General features: G+C 38.2%; 2 protein-coding genes across 5 annotated transcripts; both read right to left on the reverse strand.

Moving 5' to 3' along the window:
• Positions 1-85: 85 nt before the first annotated feature.
• On the reverse strand, positions 86-13,299 carry fbxo25 (F-box protein 25). Of its 4 annotated transcripts, none has more exons than XM_056363583.1 (11): positions 13,158-13,299; positions 12,039-12,224; positions 6,932-7,035; positions 5,612-5,661; positions 5,331-5,423; positions 5,135-5,228; positions 4,363-4,547; positions 3,930-4,064; positions 3,357-3,500; positions 2,285-2,311; positions 86-1,043 (listed from the first exon to the last, which is right to left on the reverse strand). In XM_056363583.1, exons 2-11 carry the CDS (start codon positions 12,164-12,166, stop codon positions 954-956), a joined length of 1,050 nt encoding a protein of 349 aa, XP_056219558.1. In that variant the 5' UTR covers positions 12,167-12,224; positions 13,158-13,299; the 3' UTR covers positions 86-953. The 4 variants fall into 4 exon arrangements, with proteins under 4 accessions (XP_056219558.1, XP_056219555.1, XP_056219556.1 ...); XM_056363580.1 differs by having other exon boundaries at positions 3,930-4,112; XM_056363581.1 differs by having other exon boundaries at positions 3,930-4,112; positions 12,039-12,171; positions 13,158-13,277.
• Positions 13,300-13,869: 570 nt separating this feature from the next.
• Positions 13,870-18,060, reverse strand: fam110c (family with sequence similarity 110 member C). Its single transcript, XM_056404616.1, has one exon. It carries the CDS (start codon positions 17,694-17,696, stop codon positions 16,644-16,646), a length of 1,053 nt encoding a protein of 350 aa, XP_056260591.1. The 5' UTR covers positions 17,697-18,060; the 3' UTR covers positions 13,870-16,643.
• Between the last annotated feature and the right edge of the window lie 3,813 nt (positions 18,061-21,873).

Genomic DNA, 21,873 nt, shown 5'->3' on the forward strand with positions numbered 1-21,873 from the left:
CAGTTATATCCAGGAGGGAAAGAAAACACATTTATATAGCAAAGAAACAATTCCCAGTGACCCAATACAAAAAGAAGAGCAGAAGCAGGTTTTTAGAAATATTTTATTATCATTATTTGCTAGTTCCTGTCCCATAAAAGTCATGATAGTACCATCAAGAGTATTTGGAACAGTAAAGGAATATTACAAAAGTTGTAGGAAGGATACAAAACTTTTTTTTTCCCTCATAAATAATGTTTTACATTTTCTTTGTCTGTCACTTGACAGCTCTGACATAAGTAGATTGTAAAAATTTGTACGGCTAATGGAGTTTTACATTATTTTCTTTTAGTGTTGACGCCTTCACTGTACACAGAGCACAGCACGAATTCACAGGACAACAAACAGTATGTAAACAGAGACTCAAACATAACATGCATTCAGTTATTGCAGAAAAATACCACCAAAACAAAACAGAGCAAAAAGCAGAAAACTTTAACCCCATTAAATAAACAACATGAGACATCTTATTCTCCCACACTAAATTTTTACTTTTTGCCATTTAAAAAAAAAAAAAACCCTGGACACGTTACCTATCATCACTTACCTACCATAAACATGCTACAACTCCTTTTACATATAAATCCTTTCAAAATACTCATATTAAATTTACATATTATTTTTTCTTTTCTCTGTCAGTTGAGCTTTTTTTGTCAAGAAGACAAACATTGGTGTGGAAAGAGGAAAAACATAAAAGTTTCTTTTATATTTTCACCCATCACCAACATTCTTAAAATCAACAAACATACAAATGTAATTTTTCCTATGTCTTATGGAAACATTTGTGCGTAAGGAAATGAAGACATAAAAAAGTAATTTCTTTCAGTTGAAGCCCTTTGTATTTGGGTAAAAAGTCTTGTACACACTCTTGGGTTGGGAAACGGATGCTTCGCTTTGAGAACACCGTGGAGGGTTTAAAACTTGAAGAGGTCGATAAAGTGCTGTGGAGAGATGGGCATGAGGCAGCTGTCGGGGTCGTTGGCTGTGCACGGATGGCCACAGTCCTGGAACACAGTCGACAACCAAATTGTTACCAACGAAGCAGAGAAGCAGTTACTCATGCTGTGATGTATGACACTGGAGTCAGATGCATTAGGTGTTAGGTGTAAATTCTTGATGATGCAAGTGAGTGAGCGGAGATTCATGCATCACTAAATTTAAGTGGATTGCATCACACACACAAGTTCTTACGAGGAGGTTACTTTAACCTGCAATTACTGAATTCTTGGCAGTGGAAACAAGCTGTAAACACAACACTGACATATTATCACCATATAAAGTTAACATGGCGAACTTGGTGGCACAGTAGTCAGTTCATCCATTTTTAATTAGAAATTATTGATTACAGCTGCTTTAACAATGCAGCTTCTCACTGCCAGGTGTAACTGTAGTGAAGCTAACTACACCAACCACAAATCAAAACCAGCTTGCTAATATATTACCTTTTTAAAGTAAACATATCTGACCTGACAGTTGACTTAAATGCCATATTGATGTAAACTGTAATAAAAATGATAGCATGTTGGCCTCATTTTAATTAAATGTACCTACATCTCAACATAACACAGTAGACCTTAAATCAACAAAATGTATATTATATTTTTCTTTCTTTTTAAGGTCTGGCAGTCAAGCATAATGCATTGCTTGGTTTTACTAAAACTTTTTTATTATGTTACCTACAGGCTTTAAAAGTTGATGCTTTAGATTAGATGGCGCTACAGATGTTTCCTCGTCCTTACAGTCCTTACAATGTGTATACATCACTAAGATTTAGGCTACCTTTTAGTCTTAATGACACAAACTAATTTAGTAAACCAAATGTTTGAAACTAGCCAGTAGTTACTAAGAACTAAAGAACTTTAAATACAAATTTAACGACAGATTTACAAATAGCTGGGGCAACACAATCCTGGATATTAGTATTGATGGAGAAACATTTGTGCTAAACTAAATGACAACTGACAATTTTCTTTCAGACACAAGAACGCAACATTCAGTGGAGTTTATGATCAAACAAACATGTTTTTTTTAACAATGTGGTTAGAGGTGATTAAAAAGTCAGCAGACGAGGAACTGTTTGCTAAACACACCTTGAGCGAAACATGATGAAATCAATTAAAACAGAGAACAGTACAACACAAAGATCAACACATGGAAAAAGATAAGTCATAAAACGATCATGGGGGAAAAAATGTGACAAACTGTCAACTGAAGAAAAAGAAAGGCATGATGGGACAGAGAGTACCTTGAATAACAAAGCCAGGTGGCGATCCTTAAGGAATCAGGGAAAAAGGGAACCAGGGGGAGAGGCAGGAAGGAGGGGAGAAAAGCAAGGAGAGGGATGCAGAAAGGGAAGAGGTTAAACAGTACAGGGACCCAGCAAAGGAGGACAACAAGACTGTGGGTAGGAAATAATCAAAAGGAGGATAAATAGGGATTGGATATTGTAGCCACAATGGCATGTTTAAGCCAAGCACTGTTAGTTTCTTTACATACAATATTCCCCAAAGCTTATTAACTCAAACTATTTGTCTTACATGTGATTAGAGATCAGCTCTCATGTGTCATGTGTCTAACAAATGATTAGGTCATACCAGTCACTTGTTTAACCTTTGACTGTTAAGTATACAGATATGAGCACATGAGTTCACAGTATTGGTGGACGACAGTGATTAGCTTTATCAACAGTTCTAATGTGCACTTATATGTGTGACTTGTTTGTTCCCTTTTGAATAATCAGAACATTGTTTTGAAAAAGCAATTTTTCATGCTGGTCTCAAGAATTAAGAATAAATTGATCTGCAATTAGAAAAGTATAAAGGTATTAAGATGGGATTTCAATCATACCTTAACACCTAAGTGACTGCCAAAGACAGCAATCAGTGTGAGAGAGGCTCAAAGTGTATCTGAGACTTTTCCTCAACGATAAAAAATGTTTTGTCTCTTTGGCCAAAGGAATACAGAGTGTTCTGGTACAAACGTGATACTTGCATTGATAGACTCACATGTATACACAGTTTAAAAGATATCAGGACTGTGAGAAACATCACTTTGAACAGTGCAGGTTCAAGTTATTGTACACACACTCAGTCTGCTTCTATTAAGCTTCAGTTTATAGCGGTGCAAGGCGATAAAAGTAAAAGCTAAACCAATCAGTTACAGTTGCACTGAACTTTTTGTAACCTTCTTTTAACATTTACCTCCAATGTAATATACAACTTGTAATTTACCTGCAGTCTGATGAACAGTACTGGTTTGTCATGCTGTCTTTCCTACATGATGTGAATGTGGCTGTAGGTGTGTTTAATATTGCTTACCTTCCAGAAGAGGATGCTACAGTGTTTGCAGAAGTGCAAGGTGTCGCCGTACTGCTCCTTCATGGGATAGTGTTTCTGCAGGGTGAAGTACATTAGCTTCCAGTCCACGTTGTCACTCTTGGTTAGGACCAGATTCCTACAGAACTGCATTTGTGTAGCGGACCCGCGCGCGCACACACACACACACACACACACACACACACACACACACACACACACACACACACACACACACACACACACACACACACACACACACACACACGGATGTTAGGAAACACTCAGTCTGAAACCCTTTAAAACACAGGGGACATTAATGTAATTATAAATGGAACAAAGGATAATTAAATATGACCAAGAACAATTTCTCATTAACATCAATCCTGAATGGATGTGAAAGAAGGCCACAGACCATAGTGAACTGAGAGTAAACTGCTGTAATTCTGACCTCTAGTGGTCAACAGTGGAATTAATTATCAGCCTGCAGGGGCAGCCACCTCTTCTAATACTTTGACATGAACTATTATTGTAACTGTTGTCCGTGTCTGAAGATTAACTCATTTGTTCTCTCACCTGTTTGTCTGAGAAGTGAAAGTGGCACAGCCTCTTCCACAGCGTCCGGTTCTCACTGAGGATGTGCAGCGTAGGCGTGGCCTGTCCCAGGTTTATGATGTCATAAGCATCAGATAACTTGTAAAGGATCTTATTCTGCATGTAAAGTGGCAAGTCGTTGAATGACATACCATCGCACATTTGCTGTGGAATAAATAATCACCAATAAATGAAATTAGAGCTGTACAATAGGTGTGTTACCATTCATATGCAGTTAAGCATTAAATGACCAGTTCCACCGGATTACATCCCCCTCCATATTTCTATTCCTCATTAAATTCAGTTTATGAGTATGTAAGCAATGGCACTGTATCAGCAAGTCACCACAGTAGATAGTGTTTGTAGACAGACCCATGCACACGCACACACGCATACACTCATCCACTATTTCTACCTTGGGGATCTGAAGGTTGTTGAGCTGCTGCTGCCATTTGAGAATTGTCTCCAGTCGGCACAGCCAGATGTTGACATTGCCCACAAGAACACATCTGCCAACATGGACAGTCAGATTGTTCAGCGTCGAGCTCAAGTCCTGTAGCAGCTCCTTGACAAGGCGAGGATTGTAGTGGTCCTCTAGGACTGGAGCGCAAATTTGAAAAATAAACAGACAAACAAAGAAAAAACGGAAACAATAAGATAAAATATAGGCAGCCAAAAAAGGCTTACAGAAATTCCATGTTTTGTTATAATGATAACAATGTATCATCATTTATTTCTTCTGTTTTCCAACATGTCTCAGAAACAGAGTTGTTTAAAAAAATGTTTTTAAGTTGCTAGAACTGAAAAGAACAAATATTTGTCTGTCGCCCTCAGTGTACAGAAATAACATTAAAGAGAAGATTGATGAAACACTGTAGAACTGTACAAGCATTTACTAAATCAAAAGGAAAAGGAAGTTTCATCATATACATGTGACAGACTGAACCTCAGTCTAGATCTGATCATTGCTTCACCAGGCAACAAAATCCCATAATGATGGAGCACACTGGTCCTACTGGTTTTGTGTTCTGACATTCATGATGAGACTGCTGGGAGTAGCAAGAGAAACAACATCTTCTGGTTGTTAAGCGCCTTGCCTTTTGTAAAAGAAATGTTGAAAAAAGCTACTTTTACATATCTGCCGGTTAACAGAATAGTTAATCAGTCTTTGGCTCAGGTCCTCTTACCCTTTCGCACAATCTTCTCCAGTATATTGAAATAGTTTTTCTGTGCAGCTCCACTCAAAGAAGTCAGCTGAGACCTGGCTATTAGCTGGAAAAGCTGTGGGCAAGGGACAGAGTGAGATAGTTTGAGGAAGAGTGGCTTGTACAAGTCATACAACCATTTCAAAAGCATCCGGAATTAAGAAGTGTGATCGCTCACTTTTGCAACATAGTTAAATCTTCTCAAGTCCTGAATGGCACTGGAAAAGTCTAGACGGTTGAGCGCTTCACCAAGTGTGCAGTATCCATGTCGCTGTAGGCACACACACACACACACACACACACACACACACACACACACACACACACACACACACACACACACACACACACACACACACACACACACACAAACAGTTTAATAAAAATAAATGAAGCTGTTTCAATTGACAGAAAATAAATCCTTCATTTGAAAACTGTAGTAAAGGCTTCAGAGCTCACTTCTTTTGTGCTTCCTTTCTGCACGTAGATCCATTTATCCCTGAAGACAACTAAAGAACAGAAAAGAAAACACATCGTTTGTTGGAGTATAAATGTTTAGTGTACATGTACATAATGTGTAATGAGCAAACAAAAAATTATAAGCACCTGTGCAATCTAATGTGACCCTATCCAATATCCTTACAGCAAATACTACATTTGTAAACAATAAAGTAGATGAATGTTCAGTTTTGTTACAGTTGTGAATTAAGTCTATAGTTTGTGATTATTTTTATATTGGATTGAGGGCATGTTTAGAGTCGTCCACCTCTTCAAACTGCAGCTGTCTGTTCAGATTAAAATTAACAGAATGCAGCTTCAATGTTCAACTTGTTTTTGAGAAATAGACACATGGGCCAAATTTTAGGAAGCTGACTGATCTTAATAACATGTGTATGACGTTTTGCAGCCCCAGGACTTCCAGGTGCACAGCATTGCATTATTGTATCTGTCCTTTTTGAATACAGTTAAAAACAACTACAACAAAAGACAAGATTACACATAATCACAAATAATGATGCCTTTTGTGTGGTTCATCTACCACGTCTCCTACAGATGTGCCCAAACACATTCACGATGGTCACTGTTGACTTTCCATTACTGTTTATCCTCTACTGTATTCTAATGGTGTTTTATAAGAAGAAGTGGTATGCAGAAGTAAGTAGGCACTGATGTCATATAATACTAATGTTTACAGGTACTTCATACAGAATGGATTGCAGTGATTGAAGAAGCTGTCAATTTAATGTAATGGAATAGAAGTAGAAAGTAGCATAACACATGTGCCACACAGCTTTTCACTACTGTCTCCCTTATTTTGTGCCAATGACTTTCAGATGTGAAGAAGTATTTTCTGTAAAGAGTTGAGTTCCATTTATGGACAAACTGTCATGGATGGAAGATTTCAGTCCTGAGCAATGTTTCCCACAGGCTCTGTCTTAGGACAGCTGAATGACTAACACACAACACTAATGTTTAAGTAGTGTAAACACGCTCTAAAAAGTATCACTGATAAACACTACAGATGTAAAATTTACAATTAGCCATCACATACAGTACTGTAAACTTCAGTATGACAAAATGACCAAGTGAATAAAAAATGTTTAGTCCAATTAATTTCAATGCAAACAAAGCTTTCAATAGATGGTTGTCCCTTGACTGCAATTATGGCTTGTACCTACCTGTGCTTATGCTTTGCTCTTATTGCAAAGAGGACCTATTATGTATTATCAAAAACCCTTCGTTGTGCCAAAACAGTGATTACGTGTTACTGAAACTCACACTGAGATTTGGTGTTATTGTTGTAGAAGTCCTTTTTCCTCTTTGTTGTGGCGAGCTCACACACATCTCCGACAAATAGGTTTTCATTGTTGCCACTGCAGAGCCTGTTTAGACAGAGGATGCCGGGGAGGAATTTGTTAATAACATTGCATGCGACTGTGACCAGTCCACATAAAAACAAAATAATTAAAAAGCACTGTAAAGAATCTGCTCTGCTACAACATCCTGGAGCAAATCAGTGACTTTTTACTGATGTCCTGTGAACACATGCAGGTGATTTTCATATCCTACAAACGTGTTTTATCCATCATTAAGGGCACATTTAGCCAATGATGGATGAAACTAAACAGAAAGTAAATGCCCATAGATTCTTATGGTTAGAAATCTAGCTGTTGCAGATCCAGAAGAACCAGGATGTTAAATTCTAATGATTCACAGTGACTGCTGTGATGGAGGACGCACTGCAGATGGTAGACATACTGTATATCCCGACTCTGAGAGACAGAATCATAGATGTGACTGTATCTGTTATTTCTGGCAGCCATTCTGAGCCTGTCGGTTGATAAGTATCTTTATTATTTCTGATAAGATATCTTATCATTTTGGCAGCTAAGCTCAACTTGACTTATGATGACATGGAAGGTTTGAAATGGCTCAACTCCAGCAGAAACCCAAATGAAAACATGTACTAAAACATGTACATACATGTTATACAGATTATCCATGTGTGTATGTTTGTGAGGATCTGTACACATTTCTTGCTATTCATGACATTCTCTACATGTCAGTGACAGCAAGACCACTGTGATCTTCTAAATATCTAAATTTAATCCTAACATATTCTCTCAAATGGGTCAAATAATAGATGTGTTAATGTCCTTGTGTTACTGTCCTAAACAGAACTGAAATATGCCTTAAACACCATTATAATGTACAATGAAGCAGAACATGTCCTTTTGCACAGTAGTTGAGAACTATTTTTTAAAAAGTTCCCACTGCAAATAAAACCTAATTACATAAAATTTTATAAAACTGAGACTGTGATCTGTACCAAGACCTGTTCCTACATAAACACATTTTCCAGTGACCTTTAACTGAAAGATCAAAGGGCTGGACTGGACTGATAATTGACTCTTCATGCATTAATAATCCACTAACTGAAGCTGAGCACCTGACTGGCAACACTACCAACTTGGGGAGCACATGTATTAGTCAGCTGATCATACTGGGCAATAATAGCTTGAAAATATATTACTAGTATTGGAACTGATATAAAAATGATGCCTACTATTATCACATTATTGTTATGTGAATGATTGTTAATGTATTTTTCAGGAATTGTTTAGCTGTTGTCCATTTGAGAATATAAACTCAACACATACTGTTACAACTTCGACTGTTGGTCAAACAAAATGAGCAGTTTGAATACCTGGGCTCAGAACAATTATAATGTATTATTGCTGTCACTTTCAAACTAAAATAAGTACTTGATTAATCAAGAAAATAATCAGCAGATAAATCTATTATGAAAACTATCCTTAGTTGCATACAGGTACCACAACAAACTACTAACATCACTAATGCAGACAAACGAACATGATCCCTCAACAGCTTCCCACCAAAAACACTGCAAGTTCTGTTTGGTATTTGGAGACTGAATGTGTTTTTGCAGTGGTGATGGTGATTTTTACACTTGGTACAAACTGGAAGACTCAGTCGCTCCCTTATAAAAATTGTACTCTTTTCATTTATCACACACTGATGAAATGGTTGCAACAAATAAACATTTTTTATAACTCCACCCCAGGCCCCAGAGTACATGCAACAGGATATTAATTCTAATGCAAAATGCAAGGGTTAGGTTCTATGCAAGAGATTTCAGAAGATGGAGGAAAATTTTACTTCACCAAAATGATCAGTCATAATCTGGATGATTTCATCACACATGCTTTTGGTTAAGAAACAAATATTCTTCTTCAGCATCATAAGTGAAGACGTGGCTTTGACTGCGAAGTCAACTGATCGGGGTGAATGAGCTCTACAGTAATCCCTCGTCTCTAGCCATTTATCCAATTGCCCTGGCATACATACAAACACACATGCAAGCACAGTAATCTGTCACAGTGAATTACAAGAGAGGAATGCAATAGCCTGGCTTTTTTACACAGGTTGCATGCAGAGTACCAGCCTCCACAGAGTCAATAAGAGACAACACAGAGCAGCAGGAAAGTTCAGAAGGATTTGTGGATATTTCAACTGTATCCTGAAATACATGAGCTAAGAGGGAGAAGGTTATGAGGGATGTAAACGAGGAAGAAAACAAATGGTGGTAACACTTAGGTGTTTTACTTCTCTTATTCAAAGTAACATAGACAGATGGTTTCAAGCAGCATTTATTATGTGCTTTATCAAGTGTAAAACGACTAAGTAATCACAACATGACAGCAAAAAGAGGGTTCAAAACCTCAGCTGACACTCAACCGTCCAACACCTACAACACCATAGATAATAGGTGACAGAGGTTTGTTGACATTCAGAGACTCATTATCATCTAAACTACTTCTGTAACACTGTGTACCATGCCAGTGGCTATCATAATGCGTCCCTTTCTTTCTGGCCTACATGTGTTGGTCTGCCAAACATACCTCCGCTGCATGAAGTCACTGGCCTTTCTAAGTGAGGTTACATTTGGAGAGCAGCCAATCTGAAGAGATGACGTCACTGGTTATTGTCTGTTGCTATGCCCTTTGCTTTTCTGTAAAAAGACTGCTGACAAGCTGATGTGACACTGTGAGGTAGTGTTAGTTGGCTGATCAATAGAAAAGGCGACACTGTGGCCTGAAGGAGATATCACCAACTGGAGCTGAGATTCCACCTTTAACCCTATCAATACCAGATGCGTATCTTGCTATCAATCAGTGCATCGATAGCTTTGGTCCTTAAAAAATGAGTAAAAGTAAAATGAGCTATGTAATCCCTTATGTGTGCAAAGTGTGGCTGTGTCCCATTCTCCTAAATATTGGAAGAGGTTGTAAAGAGTGTTATTTATTGGTATTTATTGGTAACGCCTTCAGTTTTTGTTGATTTTATTTATTTGCTGTGATGCTATTGTAAACCCATAGTTCCTGCCATACACCAAAAAATAAACTACATATCAATCAGGCAGTCAATCATACATTTTGAATGCAACTATTCACATCAAATATTTATTTATTTTCAAATGGCCCTGGCAACTTGAAAAAGGAAGTGCGATACATCCATATTTGAAGCTAATAAGTGAGAGAGTCAGATAAATGCAGGTAGCACAAAGAAATGCCAAGCCATTTACAACTGCTGTAAAAAGTAACAGGACACACATACTATAGGAAGAAGGAGCTGACTGCCTTTGTGTGACCACTCATCATCATTGGCATGCATCAAAACAGTTCATGTTTCCTGCAGATAACAAGGCGAGCTGTCCTGCTGAAAGGTTACCTAGACTGCCCACAGTGACACATGCAATACAGACCAGAAATATCGAAATACCTGAACATGTTTTTAGTTCAACTGCTCTCAACAAACAGTGGTCATTCAACGCTTTCAATCCACTAAACACCTTTGGGTGTTTAACAACTACCCTGTATCAGGGAATGTAGGTTTCAATGGTGACAAAGTCCTTGGCAGGTTAAGTCAGTGTTACTAGATTACAACAGGTTATATATGACAAACCTGGTTATCATATATAACCTATGACTGTGTTCAATAATAAGAGATTAATGGCATAGTTTGCAAAAGAAAGTCAGCTCAGTTCACACACAAAAACATTTGACCTAGATATTTCAGATTCATAGACACATATCAAAAACCACCTCAACTGTTTTGGACCTTTGCTCAAACAGGATACACTGACAAGTTGGTCTCATGTAAAATGACCCTCTTCAGTCACTCAAACCAGCCCTATACTCAATGCTCTCTGTTGCTATGACGCCCCGCTGGCAGCGACAGCCTGCAATTGTGGGATGTAAATCACCTCATCGAAGACTCTCTGCTATGGCCCTAATAAGAGTTGGGTGAATGATTTCTCTCTGGCATTTTGTAGCTATGACCTTTCTGGTTCATATTGGCCAAGACATTACCAGTGTTTTTATCTACTAACTCTCAGCCACTTGCTCCTTTTCACCCTCCTCCACTAGGTGTTTCTACCACAGATCACCCGCACACTTGTTCAACTTCAACTCTGTTGGTATCCTGAGGGGAAATCTGGTTTGCAGCCGGCCATTTACACATACAGCTGCTCACGTTGAGCAGCAAACAACAACAATCCATGGTCAACATAGATCATCACTAGTAAACACACAACAGTTAGGGAGTCCCGGTGGCCTATCGGTTTAAGACACTGACCATGTAATCGCAACATAATGCTTTTGTTGCATGTCCTACCCCATGTCTATCCCTTCATTTCCTGTCAGCTGTCTACTATCCTCAGTTTAATAAAGGTAAAAATCCACTCAAAACAATTTTGAGATTTTTTTGTGGAAGTTGGACAGTGTCTGACAAACCAAGGCAAACATTTAGAGTGAGCCTGGCAGCCTATCAGCTGTAGTCAGTCCACTTTTGAACAGAGTTGCAAGATATGTTGGTAACATATTTCACGCATTAAAATACTTTAATGAAATTGAAGTTCAGTGCAATTAACTGTATTCTACCTATAATTACATCAGATAAAACTCAAAATGTGTAAAGCAAAAACTGCAAAAAACTCAAAAGCAAAAACTCTAACACTAACTAATTTTTGATTACATTTTACTTTGAATCATTATTGTGGAATGCAGAAAATGTTCGACTTTATGATTCTGTCATGAAGATATGATACCACTAAAGGTCAATAAATGTTCACATCAAATTGTTGTCCAGCCCTTGAATATAGTATGCCTGTGGAACTTAATCTAAGCACTGCATAAGACGGCAGACAGGAGAAGACTATAGAGGATATTGGTTTCATACTTAGTTAAATTTAATCTAATCAGGTAAATTACTGACTCATTAAACTTACAAAGTTTGACCCAGACAGTACTAGTAAAAAAAAAGGCAAATTTAGGTGACAAAGGTGAATAAGTAATGATCTTACTCCTTCAAGTCTATCTCTCTGTTGTTGTCCTCCAACTCGTGTCCATAGAAGACAATCCTTTTCCAGCCGTGCTCTGTCTTTGTCCAGCTCCATCCAGGTGACCTCCAGTCCTGGCCCAAGAAAGGCATTGTAGCTGGGGGGAGGGAGGGGACAGTGAGCAGAGAGGGTCGCTGCCACTCCAAACACCTGGAGGGTTAACATGATGTTATTACAAAAAGGGATTTATTTTTGTGCTCTGGGTTATATGGAAGCAGAGAAAAGACATAATGATTTTAACATTACAAGCAACTGAACACTATCATGAAGTCCAAACACTGAGACAGGAAACTCAAGCCTTCAATGTTCAAAACAATATATCCAATTCATTTTCCCATCTTAAATTTCAATTTAAAAAAAAAATCTGGTCACTCATATTGGATCTGTGATATTCAGAACATCAGAGCTGCTGAGCATAATCAACTGATAAAACATCTGTCCTATCAGCTGACAATCACTCTGTCATTTGGTCAGAGTCAGAGAAGTTTAAATGAGAGACTGGAAACATGGGATACTTTTATCTAAATTTGTGAACAAGTTTTTACAATTCTACCTGCTGAAATTACCTTCTAGACATTAAAAAAAGAATTCTAAACACATAAATTCTGATTTTCAAAGCAAAATATTTCATTGCAATAAATTCAGCGATATTTAAATTTCAACATCAAATGCCCAGCAATAAGCAACACATAAAAATGATTATGGCCTTTCTTTGCTTCCACTGCTTCAGTCTGCAGCCTGAGACTATGTGTATTGTCTGACAACAGGAGGAGGGCCAGTAGATTTTTACGTTATCTATATTGAGCCCGCGCTATTACGGGTTAAACACTGAGATGCAAAATCGCTTAATGCACCAAACTGCATGAATAACACACCTGAAAACGTCTGTGACGCATTTACCTTGAGCATTTCCACAATAACACCGTTAGCAAACCAAGTCGTTTCAATGTTTAACGGTAAAAACATGAAGATATGACAAAGTTGTCAGTCGACTCAGCGCAAATAATCACGACAGGAAGACAATAGAGAATCTCAACTACGCTATAATTCAGCTGGGAGTTTAAATAATATGGTTTAACAAACCTTTACAGGCAGGCGACTCCTTTGTTGTATGGTCTGTCTCAGCCTCTGCTTCTTGTCTCCCCTGCTTGCTGTGCTGGAAATATTGACGGAAGTAAACACAGTGCGGACCCTAGAATTCGTTCGCGCCCCCTACTGCTCTCTGATTGGACAAAAGGTCTGTATTTATCTTGTTGCTACCCAGTGTCCCGTCGGTCATTGGCTGATGGTGGTTGTCAATCACTTTCTTTTTTTATGCCTTCTGTTTTGTTGGGGCTTTTTCCTACACGTGACAGAGGACTGCGCACATGTACTTATGTTTTGATTTTGAGATGGGGGATGGAAACTGGACCACTGGACACTGTGTGAGTGATGATGTGGTTATTGAGGAACATTTTTCTTAAACAAAAATGATCGTTGCTTTAAACTGCTGAATTAATACACTGTGTTAGCAACCAGAAGTCTCAAGTTTAGACCTTATAATATATGGTATTTTATCTAGGTCGTTGTTTTATTGTTGTTGGAACTAAAATTCTGTACTTGAGTACGTTTTTGACTTGAGTTTTTCCATTTCATTCTATTTTTTTTTTTTTTTTTTTTTTTTTTTTTTTTTTTACTTCTACACCACTTAAGGGAAATATTGTACTTTTTTACTCCATTACATTTATCTAACAGGTAAATAAAGATTTTTCAATTAAAAAAGCGTATACAATACAAAGCATTGTTAAAAAGGAAACCAGTGGTTGCATAACTTTATTGTTCTTCTTTCCTCATATAAATCATGTCATGGCCCCTCTTATGGAGTGGCCAGACCTGGGAACAAACTGGACTAAGATACCCAACTATAACTACCAAACTTGAGCATCTACAACAGTAAAATGGTGCATCTGTAATAACAATCTAATAATGTCACATGGAAGAACATATCTGTCACAGGAGAACTTTTTTCTGCAGAAAAAGTCTTTGTTTAATTGACAAGTCCTCACAAGTCTCTATATGCAAGTCATGTTATATAGGTCACTGTTTTAGTGTTATGCTCTGATGTGTACACAATATAATTTCATACTTTATTATGTCAGTTTCACATAGTTAATCAAATCTGTTTTGTTTATGCATGCTCATTTGTGACATGAGTGACTACGTCTGAATAGCTGCTGCCATTAGATATTATGTTTTGAAGGCAGAAGCGAAACCTGTTGCTTTGTCTTCCTCAGATAAACTAAAAATAGAACTTCATATCAAGCATGCATCCAAACTGGTTTATGTGTAGTAATTGTTCTTATGGATATCATTATATGTGATTTAATTGCAGTCAGAGGCTTGGTGTGACTAGCCAGAAAACATATTTTCTTAGATTTTAACACAGTAATTAGGTTAAGTCTTGTTGTTAGATACTGCCCCCTTTAGGCTACATACAGTAAAGTCAAAGTTTTCACACAGGGATCTACTGTAGGCCTTATTGATGCACATATACTATTAATCAAAGTACATCTGTACTATTTATACATATATCCATATACATTGCTTTCCTTTCAATTGCAATTGACCACTTAAAGTAGTTACAGAGTCATTAGATGAATCTTCAGGAAAAATCATTTATCCTGCACCTGTCCTAAATATAGGACAAGATGTGAACAAAACTACTGAACATTGTTACCATGAAAAAGGTTAAGCAGTGATTAACCTATAAGAAAAATCCTTAACAGCTTTATTTGTGTAGCAATAATTTCACAAATTGTACAGTACTTCAGTATAAAAGGCAACAGCAAAATCCAACTTGAGTGATAGATTGACCCTGGCTTGACATTACAGTTCTTATTGTCATTTTAGGCTAAAGTGGTCTGAGAGCATAGTAAAACTTTTACATTCAAAAAAAGAAAAAAACAAAACAATGAACAAAGAAACAAGCCCACTGCAATGCAAGCAGTGTATATTTTCAGCCACTAATCACATATTCTGCATTTACAATACACATGCATGTTAAGTGCCTTTTTGGTAACTGTAACTGTACAATATCAACCAGATAGATAAAAAGGCACTTTGAGTTCTGGCTACAAGCAAGTTTACAGGACATGACTTGCCATGAGGCTTATGGAGAAGTCAAAGGTGTGTCTACAGCATATAATCAGAGAAACAGAGTGTATGGTAATTCTGTTAAGACACTGAAACAACAATAGTCTGTCCCTTGCTTTTTTTCCCCCACTCATGCTACAACATCTGAGCTTTGATCAGTGAAAGCAAGTTGGCTAAAAGACAGAAAGAGACAGAAGGTGGTGAAGAAACCGAGCAGGCAGAGATAGGGTGGGAAGTGGATATACAGTTACAATGGGTCACTGGACATAAGCCCATCAGATTATTAGATACATTCCTCTCACACAGGACTCAGGGAGCAACTGCTGGAAAACATCCAGCATCCTTCAAGCATTTTAGTTTGGTCCGATTTACCAGATTCATTACTGCCAATAAGTAACACTAGACCATGTTATTGTAAGGAGCACTTTTAAAATGAAACTGTGGTGTGTGTGTGTGTGCGTGTGTGTGTGTGTGTGTGTGTGTGCGTGTGTCAGTGTAACGGAATGTACACTATTCACCTGAAAAGCTCATTGCCTGATGAACGTAAAAGGCAGGTTACATAAGTAGTGATTTAAGACTACTTTGACTAATGTTGAGGGACATTTTTTTAAGATGGGTTTATAAGGTGCAACTAATGACTTTATTAATGGATAATAAATCATTTTGTAATTCTTTATAGATTAGGTATAAGCCATTAATAAGAAAAGTTCTTCAGTTGCCAGATTGTGAAAAATCCCATTCAGGGATTGATGAGCACTTATCTTGCAGAGAATGTGAACTAAAATCAATTTATTATGCATTTATTCTATTCTCTAACCTGGCAATCGCATATTTGCTATAATTAGCAGCTTATAACAGTCACAATCTGACTTGGTGTGGTTAAGTGTGCAGAATGCACAGGTTGACAGACTAAATTACATGTAAATAAACGTTTTCAATATGAAGATTGTTGGGAAAATAACATTTTTGTGTCTGTGATTTGTCATGAGGATATTTCTGTGCACTTTGCCTGGCCCCAGCATGACAGGTATTGTAGCTCTATGCAAGTCTGAACAGATGCAAACAGCTCTCAGAGGTCTCAGCTGAAATTGGCACAAACATATAGTTTGAACAGAGACAGAAGAAAACAAACATTTAGGCACCCATAAATACATGTAGCTCACACACACATACACACAAACATGCACTACAGCTGCGAACACGTACAGTGCAGTGGAAAAGTGAAAGGGCAAAGGTCATCGTTTTCCACAACCAAAAGCCAGGAATTATATCTATCTGTGGGCTTTTGAAAGAGTCAGGTCTGAGTGAGTCATTGGACAGATAAATACATGAACATTTGATCTTTGTCAGATAGTTTTTGATGTATGGTCCGCGCTTAAATGTGTTAAATGGATAAAATGTGTAAGCATAGTCTTCTGTAAGAAAAAAGAAATGATCTCAGTCGAGGTCTCGTAACTTTTTCCCAGTCTCTTTGGCGTTTTTGCAGCTGTATAGCCATTTGATAATCCGTGCATTGCGCTCAATAACTGACGTCCCCTGATGTATCTTTTTATCTAAATTATCCTCCAGTAAGCCATCACTGTCACCACTGCTCCTGGAGAAGCCGCCGTCCGATGTAGAGACACTGACACTGCGGATGTTTATTGCAATTTCATCTGAGCGTGCCGAGAAGTTCTCCTTCCCCAAAGACTCGATGACCTCACCGTCAAGCCCGCAGTACTTGAAAAAAGAATCAAAGTCTGCAAAGTTTTTGGAGTACCTGGAGCTGATGTCAGAGTGAGAACGACTGACCCCTTTGCCAGATCTCCTTTCAAACTCATGAACGGCGAGGAGACTTGTTGTCACCTTTGTCCCGGAATTCCCGCTCTCAGTGCTGCATTGTTCTGAGAGTCCATTTTTCCTCCTCTCTGACTGGGAGGAAACTACATGTGGGCTACATTCCTTTGCTGTTCCCTCAGGTGTGGTGATTTTTTCCATGTTGCCTTCAGAATCACATTCCTTATCTGCCGCCTCAAGTAATGGAACATTTTTATTCCCAGTGTTAAGCAGCAACTTACGTGTTATATGATGTTTCCGGTAGTTTGCTGCACCTCTCAGTAACTCACATTTCTGTCTGTAAAGCAGAAGAGAGTCGGGTCGTTTTTTGGAGCTGGACCGACGTACCTGCCCTGGTGAGCAGGTTTGCACACCACCTGTTGCCTCTTTCGAGTTATTTCCCGTGACAAAATTCCCACCACGGTTCGAGCTCCGGTTAGAAGACCCTGTGCTGCTCACAGAAGCTGATCCAAGACTGATCACTGACTCCTGAGTGGAGTTGACCACCTGCTGGCTTTTGACGTATTTCGGTTTGCTTGCCCGGAGCCTCTCCACAGCACTCATGCGTCCTTTTGTCTCACTCTCCAGTTCCATTTGTTTTCGAAGGTATTCAGGACCCTTCTCCAGGATTTTGCTGGTGTCACTGGTTGCCTCCATTGCGGTTTTAATGAACATTCAAATCAGTTATGTCCGAAGAGCAAGTAATCCTTCAGTGTACAGCCTCTCAAGTGTTAGAGGTAAAAGATTCCATTCAAGCCCGCTCTTTGCCTGAGCACGTATCACAACAGATTTCACCTTGTCTGTTCAAACACACAGCACATTACCCCACCCATCCTGTGCAAGGCTAGTTTTAACCGAGCACAAGCCTGTTCAAAGTACACCTGATACCATCACAAGTGAGAACAGTGAAAGCTGACACTGTTGCATATTTTTTTTCCCCCTCTTGTCCTGGTAGAAGTGTGGGCTTTTATCCTTGTTGCTCAATACAGGACAAAAACTCACATTATCTAATGAGAAACCGATTTCTGTCTTTACTAGTAATTCCCTGCTATCCTTTATCGACTCATTTACCAGACAAACTGACTCATCAAATAGGCACAGCACTCATTACAGTGCTTAAGTTGTGCAATAACTGTTTACTCCAGTCTATTCATCCTTATTATTCAAAATGTGTTTAAAGTCTCAGACAAAGCCATCAAAACAGCATTGCACAATTCTAAAAACTCACAGAGGAAAGACATTTGATTAGTTTTTACATCAAGATTTTGTATTTGCTAAGTAGCTGTATATTAGTGAAGAACTTGTGCAAGGTGACTTTAGAAAGACTATACGGTGTCCTTACTTTGAGGTTTTATTGGATCCTAAAAGTGTTATGCTTAAAACACTCATAAAACACCCCAGACCAATAATTTGAAAGTGCAATCAGCCAGTAGTTGTTTATCTTGTAAGCATGTCCCACTTTAAGGTTATGACCTAGCAATACTGAAATTTATTGGGTCAAGGAAACAGCACAAGCAGTTACGAGACAAAAACCCTGATAGATTCCAATATTCCCACATGCTATGTTTGATAAAATAATGAACAATAAAGGGAAAGGGAACTGGATTAGTTTTGTATTGTATCATGTGCAGTTGGCTTCTACAGTATACTCACATTTATGAGCGTCTGCACACTAAAATCTACACTGCACGTGCCTAGCCAGTCATGATGATCCCATCTGAGCCCATTTCTGGATGTGCTTCAATCTGATGAAATCATAAAACACTGAATTATATTTAAATAAATCAGTAGGTCTCCAGTCTACTGTAATGCCAGTGCTTCTATTTTCACTAAATGTCTTAGTACCAGAACTTACTGGCTTCTTTTCATCTGTGCATATAAATAAGTAGCCTGAGTAAGTACACAAATGTTTACTAAAGGCATTAAAATCCCCAGTGATATTAATAGCATGCATGTCTAATGTTGTGTGTGTGTGCGACCATTATAAACATCTGCTGGTGTGGTATCACATAGTGATACTGAGAAGGAAAGCAGGGGTAACTGATCAAACAGATGTGCAACACATGTGTAACATAAGAGTTGTGAGTGATGATAATCAACCAAAATAAAAAAGAGAAAACAAAACAGGAAAGTTGCAGCAACAGAGAAAACTGTCCGCTTCATTTTAGCACAGCTCTCTGCCCTACAGAGCATTTCCACACACTTTCCACTAAGTGTTGCTGAGTTAGTGAGTGATTACATTTGGCAATTTTCTGACCACAGCGCCAACTAGGGGGGTTTCCATAGCAAAGTCCTTTATAGTTTCCCCTAGAGGGAATGCTGCTCCTGAAACCAAACAAGACCATTGTTGCAGGAACTGTGAGTGATTGACCGATTGACATTGCCATTTTAGGGCTTTGTGCATTCTCTTAATGTGTTTACTAATATGTTTTGCTCATATCTTTCACAAGAGCTAGATATGTGTGTGAGTGGTGCCTGTGCTTAGTGAGAGAAAGCGGTGTACGCATGAATTTACACAAACTTGTACAAATGTTTTTATAATACTGTCTCCACTCAAAAAAAAAAAACCTCCAGCGTTAACACTGGCACAACAGTATTCAGTGTGTATGTTGAAACCTTCTTGGCTTACAATAGCTGCAAGATCAGGGTTTGAATGCAATGGATGGAAATTAAAGAAAAAAAATGCAAATCCCATCACAAAAATAAGGAGGTAACAACTGACTCCCTGTTCTCTGCTTCCTTGTGTAATTGAAAACATTTGCTGAACTAGAATCTGAAACATCTGTGAACAAACTGAACTTTAAAGTTACCATCACCAGGTTTACATGTTCAAAAGGCAGAGGGCAGCACTAGAATGTGCAGTGTGAATGTCAACAGAATAAAGTATTGCATGCCTTTGGCTTAATTACCCTACAAGACTGACTCAGATTCAAGTCCTTACTTCTATACTTTTTTAAGAGCAAACACCACATACTGCATTTGTTACTGCAATTACCCAGCATCAAAAATAAGACAGCTCTGTTATCTTTCTGCTTGTTACTTCTGCTGACAGCTGACTGAGAAAAACCAGTGACCTGGGGGCCTTTTTATTGATGCCTCTGCAATTTAATTGAAGTGAACTCATATTTTTTCTGTGATTGTACATAATTATCATACCACATCTGGTTTTCGTGTCGATTGCATTTATTCAGCCGTGTGTTTTCTTTTGATTGGCTTCCCTAAAATCAGACTGACCAATTCATTTGGGGATTCAGCAGTGTTTACTTGTACTTTATCCACCCTTGATCTCTGCTTCAAATGACTCATGATGTCCTTGAGATACGGCCTCAGAATTAGGTGCTAAAAAGAGGCATGCAGGAGGTGTCACAATGATTAATGATTCCTCACAAGGATGACAAGGTTAAGGGGCTGTAATGTATTAATTTGAATGTAAGGGCGTTGTTGATGAATTCCAATCAATACAATTTCAGGGCATAAATATTTGGCTCTTGCTTTACACAGAATTACTGCTTTGAAGTACTGTACTGTTCTACAGTGTTTATACTGGCTGATCAAAAATGGGCAATGGCCAAAGATCATATCAAAATATTATATATATTTTAATAAACAAGCATATGCTATAAAGATATTTTTTGTATTAACAATGAACTGACTGCTTGTATATGAGAAGGTGATTAATTCAAAGAGAATTATCACCTGAATGCCAATCCTTTCAGCTCTGTGGAGCTTTGTAGCCTCTTTCAGCTCATTGTTTTGGTTTTACAGCCCACATCTTTATTACTTTTGTTCTCACACCACTCTCATTAGCTTCATTTTAAAAACCAAATGTACACTACCTGCCCAGCACCGCACAGAGGCAAAGTTAGCAACAAGCTGCAACATACTGGAGTATTTAGCAGCTCAAAGGAGCTATTTGTAAATTTTGCTAATGCTACATAGAATAATGCTATATAGCCAGTGTTAGCATTAACAGCTGTTTACTAACCAGTACAATAGATGCTTTGCAAGCTCAGCATCAAACTTCATTCCTTTACTCACCAAGAGTTGCCTCCAGCGGTGAAAAGCAACGCCAGTGTTTACTCTTGTCTATTAGGTCTTTTCTTCTACTGAAGTTTGCACACTAACCAGCTAAACCCTGCATGTCTCGTCTCTTTCTGCTCAATGAAGCTTCCAGTCTGCCCTGATGACATAGTGCTGCTCAGAGGGCGTATTATAACCTCTTGTCTTGTAAAGGAAATGATGGCTGAAGCTCTTGTCAAGCGGCAATCACCAACCACTTTCAGCAGCAGAGAAAACTTATAAATAGCCCCTACATTAAGAGCAACATATTTCCCCCAGGAGTAGGTGGGGACCAAACATGGAGTTAAAAAGGCAAGTGATAATTGGATTTACATTCATTATGTGTCCAAAACATAACTCGAATGAATGATAATGTTGCTTTGTGTTTGCTTGATCTGTAAATAGCCAACTGTTTGCTAATTCATTTGTCACATCAAATTGAAAGGTGATAATATGTCAATGTTGCGTTTACAGCTTGTTTCTGCCCTTTTCAAATCTATTACTTCTGTTTCTGATTAATTAAAAAGGGAGCAGACTCAGGGAGAGATGCAAGGGAGCAGAGTAAACATGAAGACTGACATCATTAGTCATTTTTCCCATGAGACCTCTCACTTTTATTTAATTCTTAACTTATGCTGCTAGTTGGAAAAACATATTCTACACTTTATGCGAGACTGCATCATCTGCTAATTGTGTTTTTATTGAGTCATTCACAATGATTACCATCCATCCTCTGACTCAATTAAAAATGGCTTGCAAATTATCAGATATAATTGATGCAGGCATCTTTTAC

The sequence above is a fragment of the Seriola aureovittata genome, chromosome 19 (genome assembly GCF_021018895.1).
Source record: "Seriola aureovittata isolate HTS-2021-v1 ecotype China chromosome 19, ASM2101889v1, whole genome shotgun sequence".
NCBI lineage: Eukaryota > Metazoa > Chordata > Actinopteri > Carangiformes > Carangidae > Seriola > Seriola aureovittata.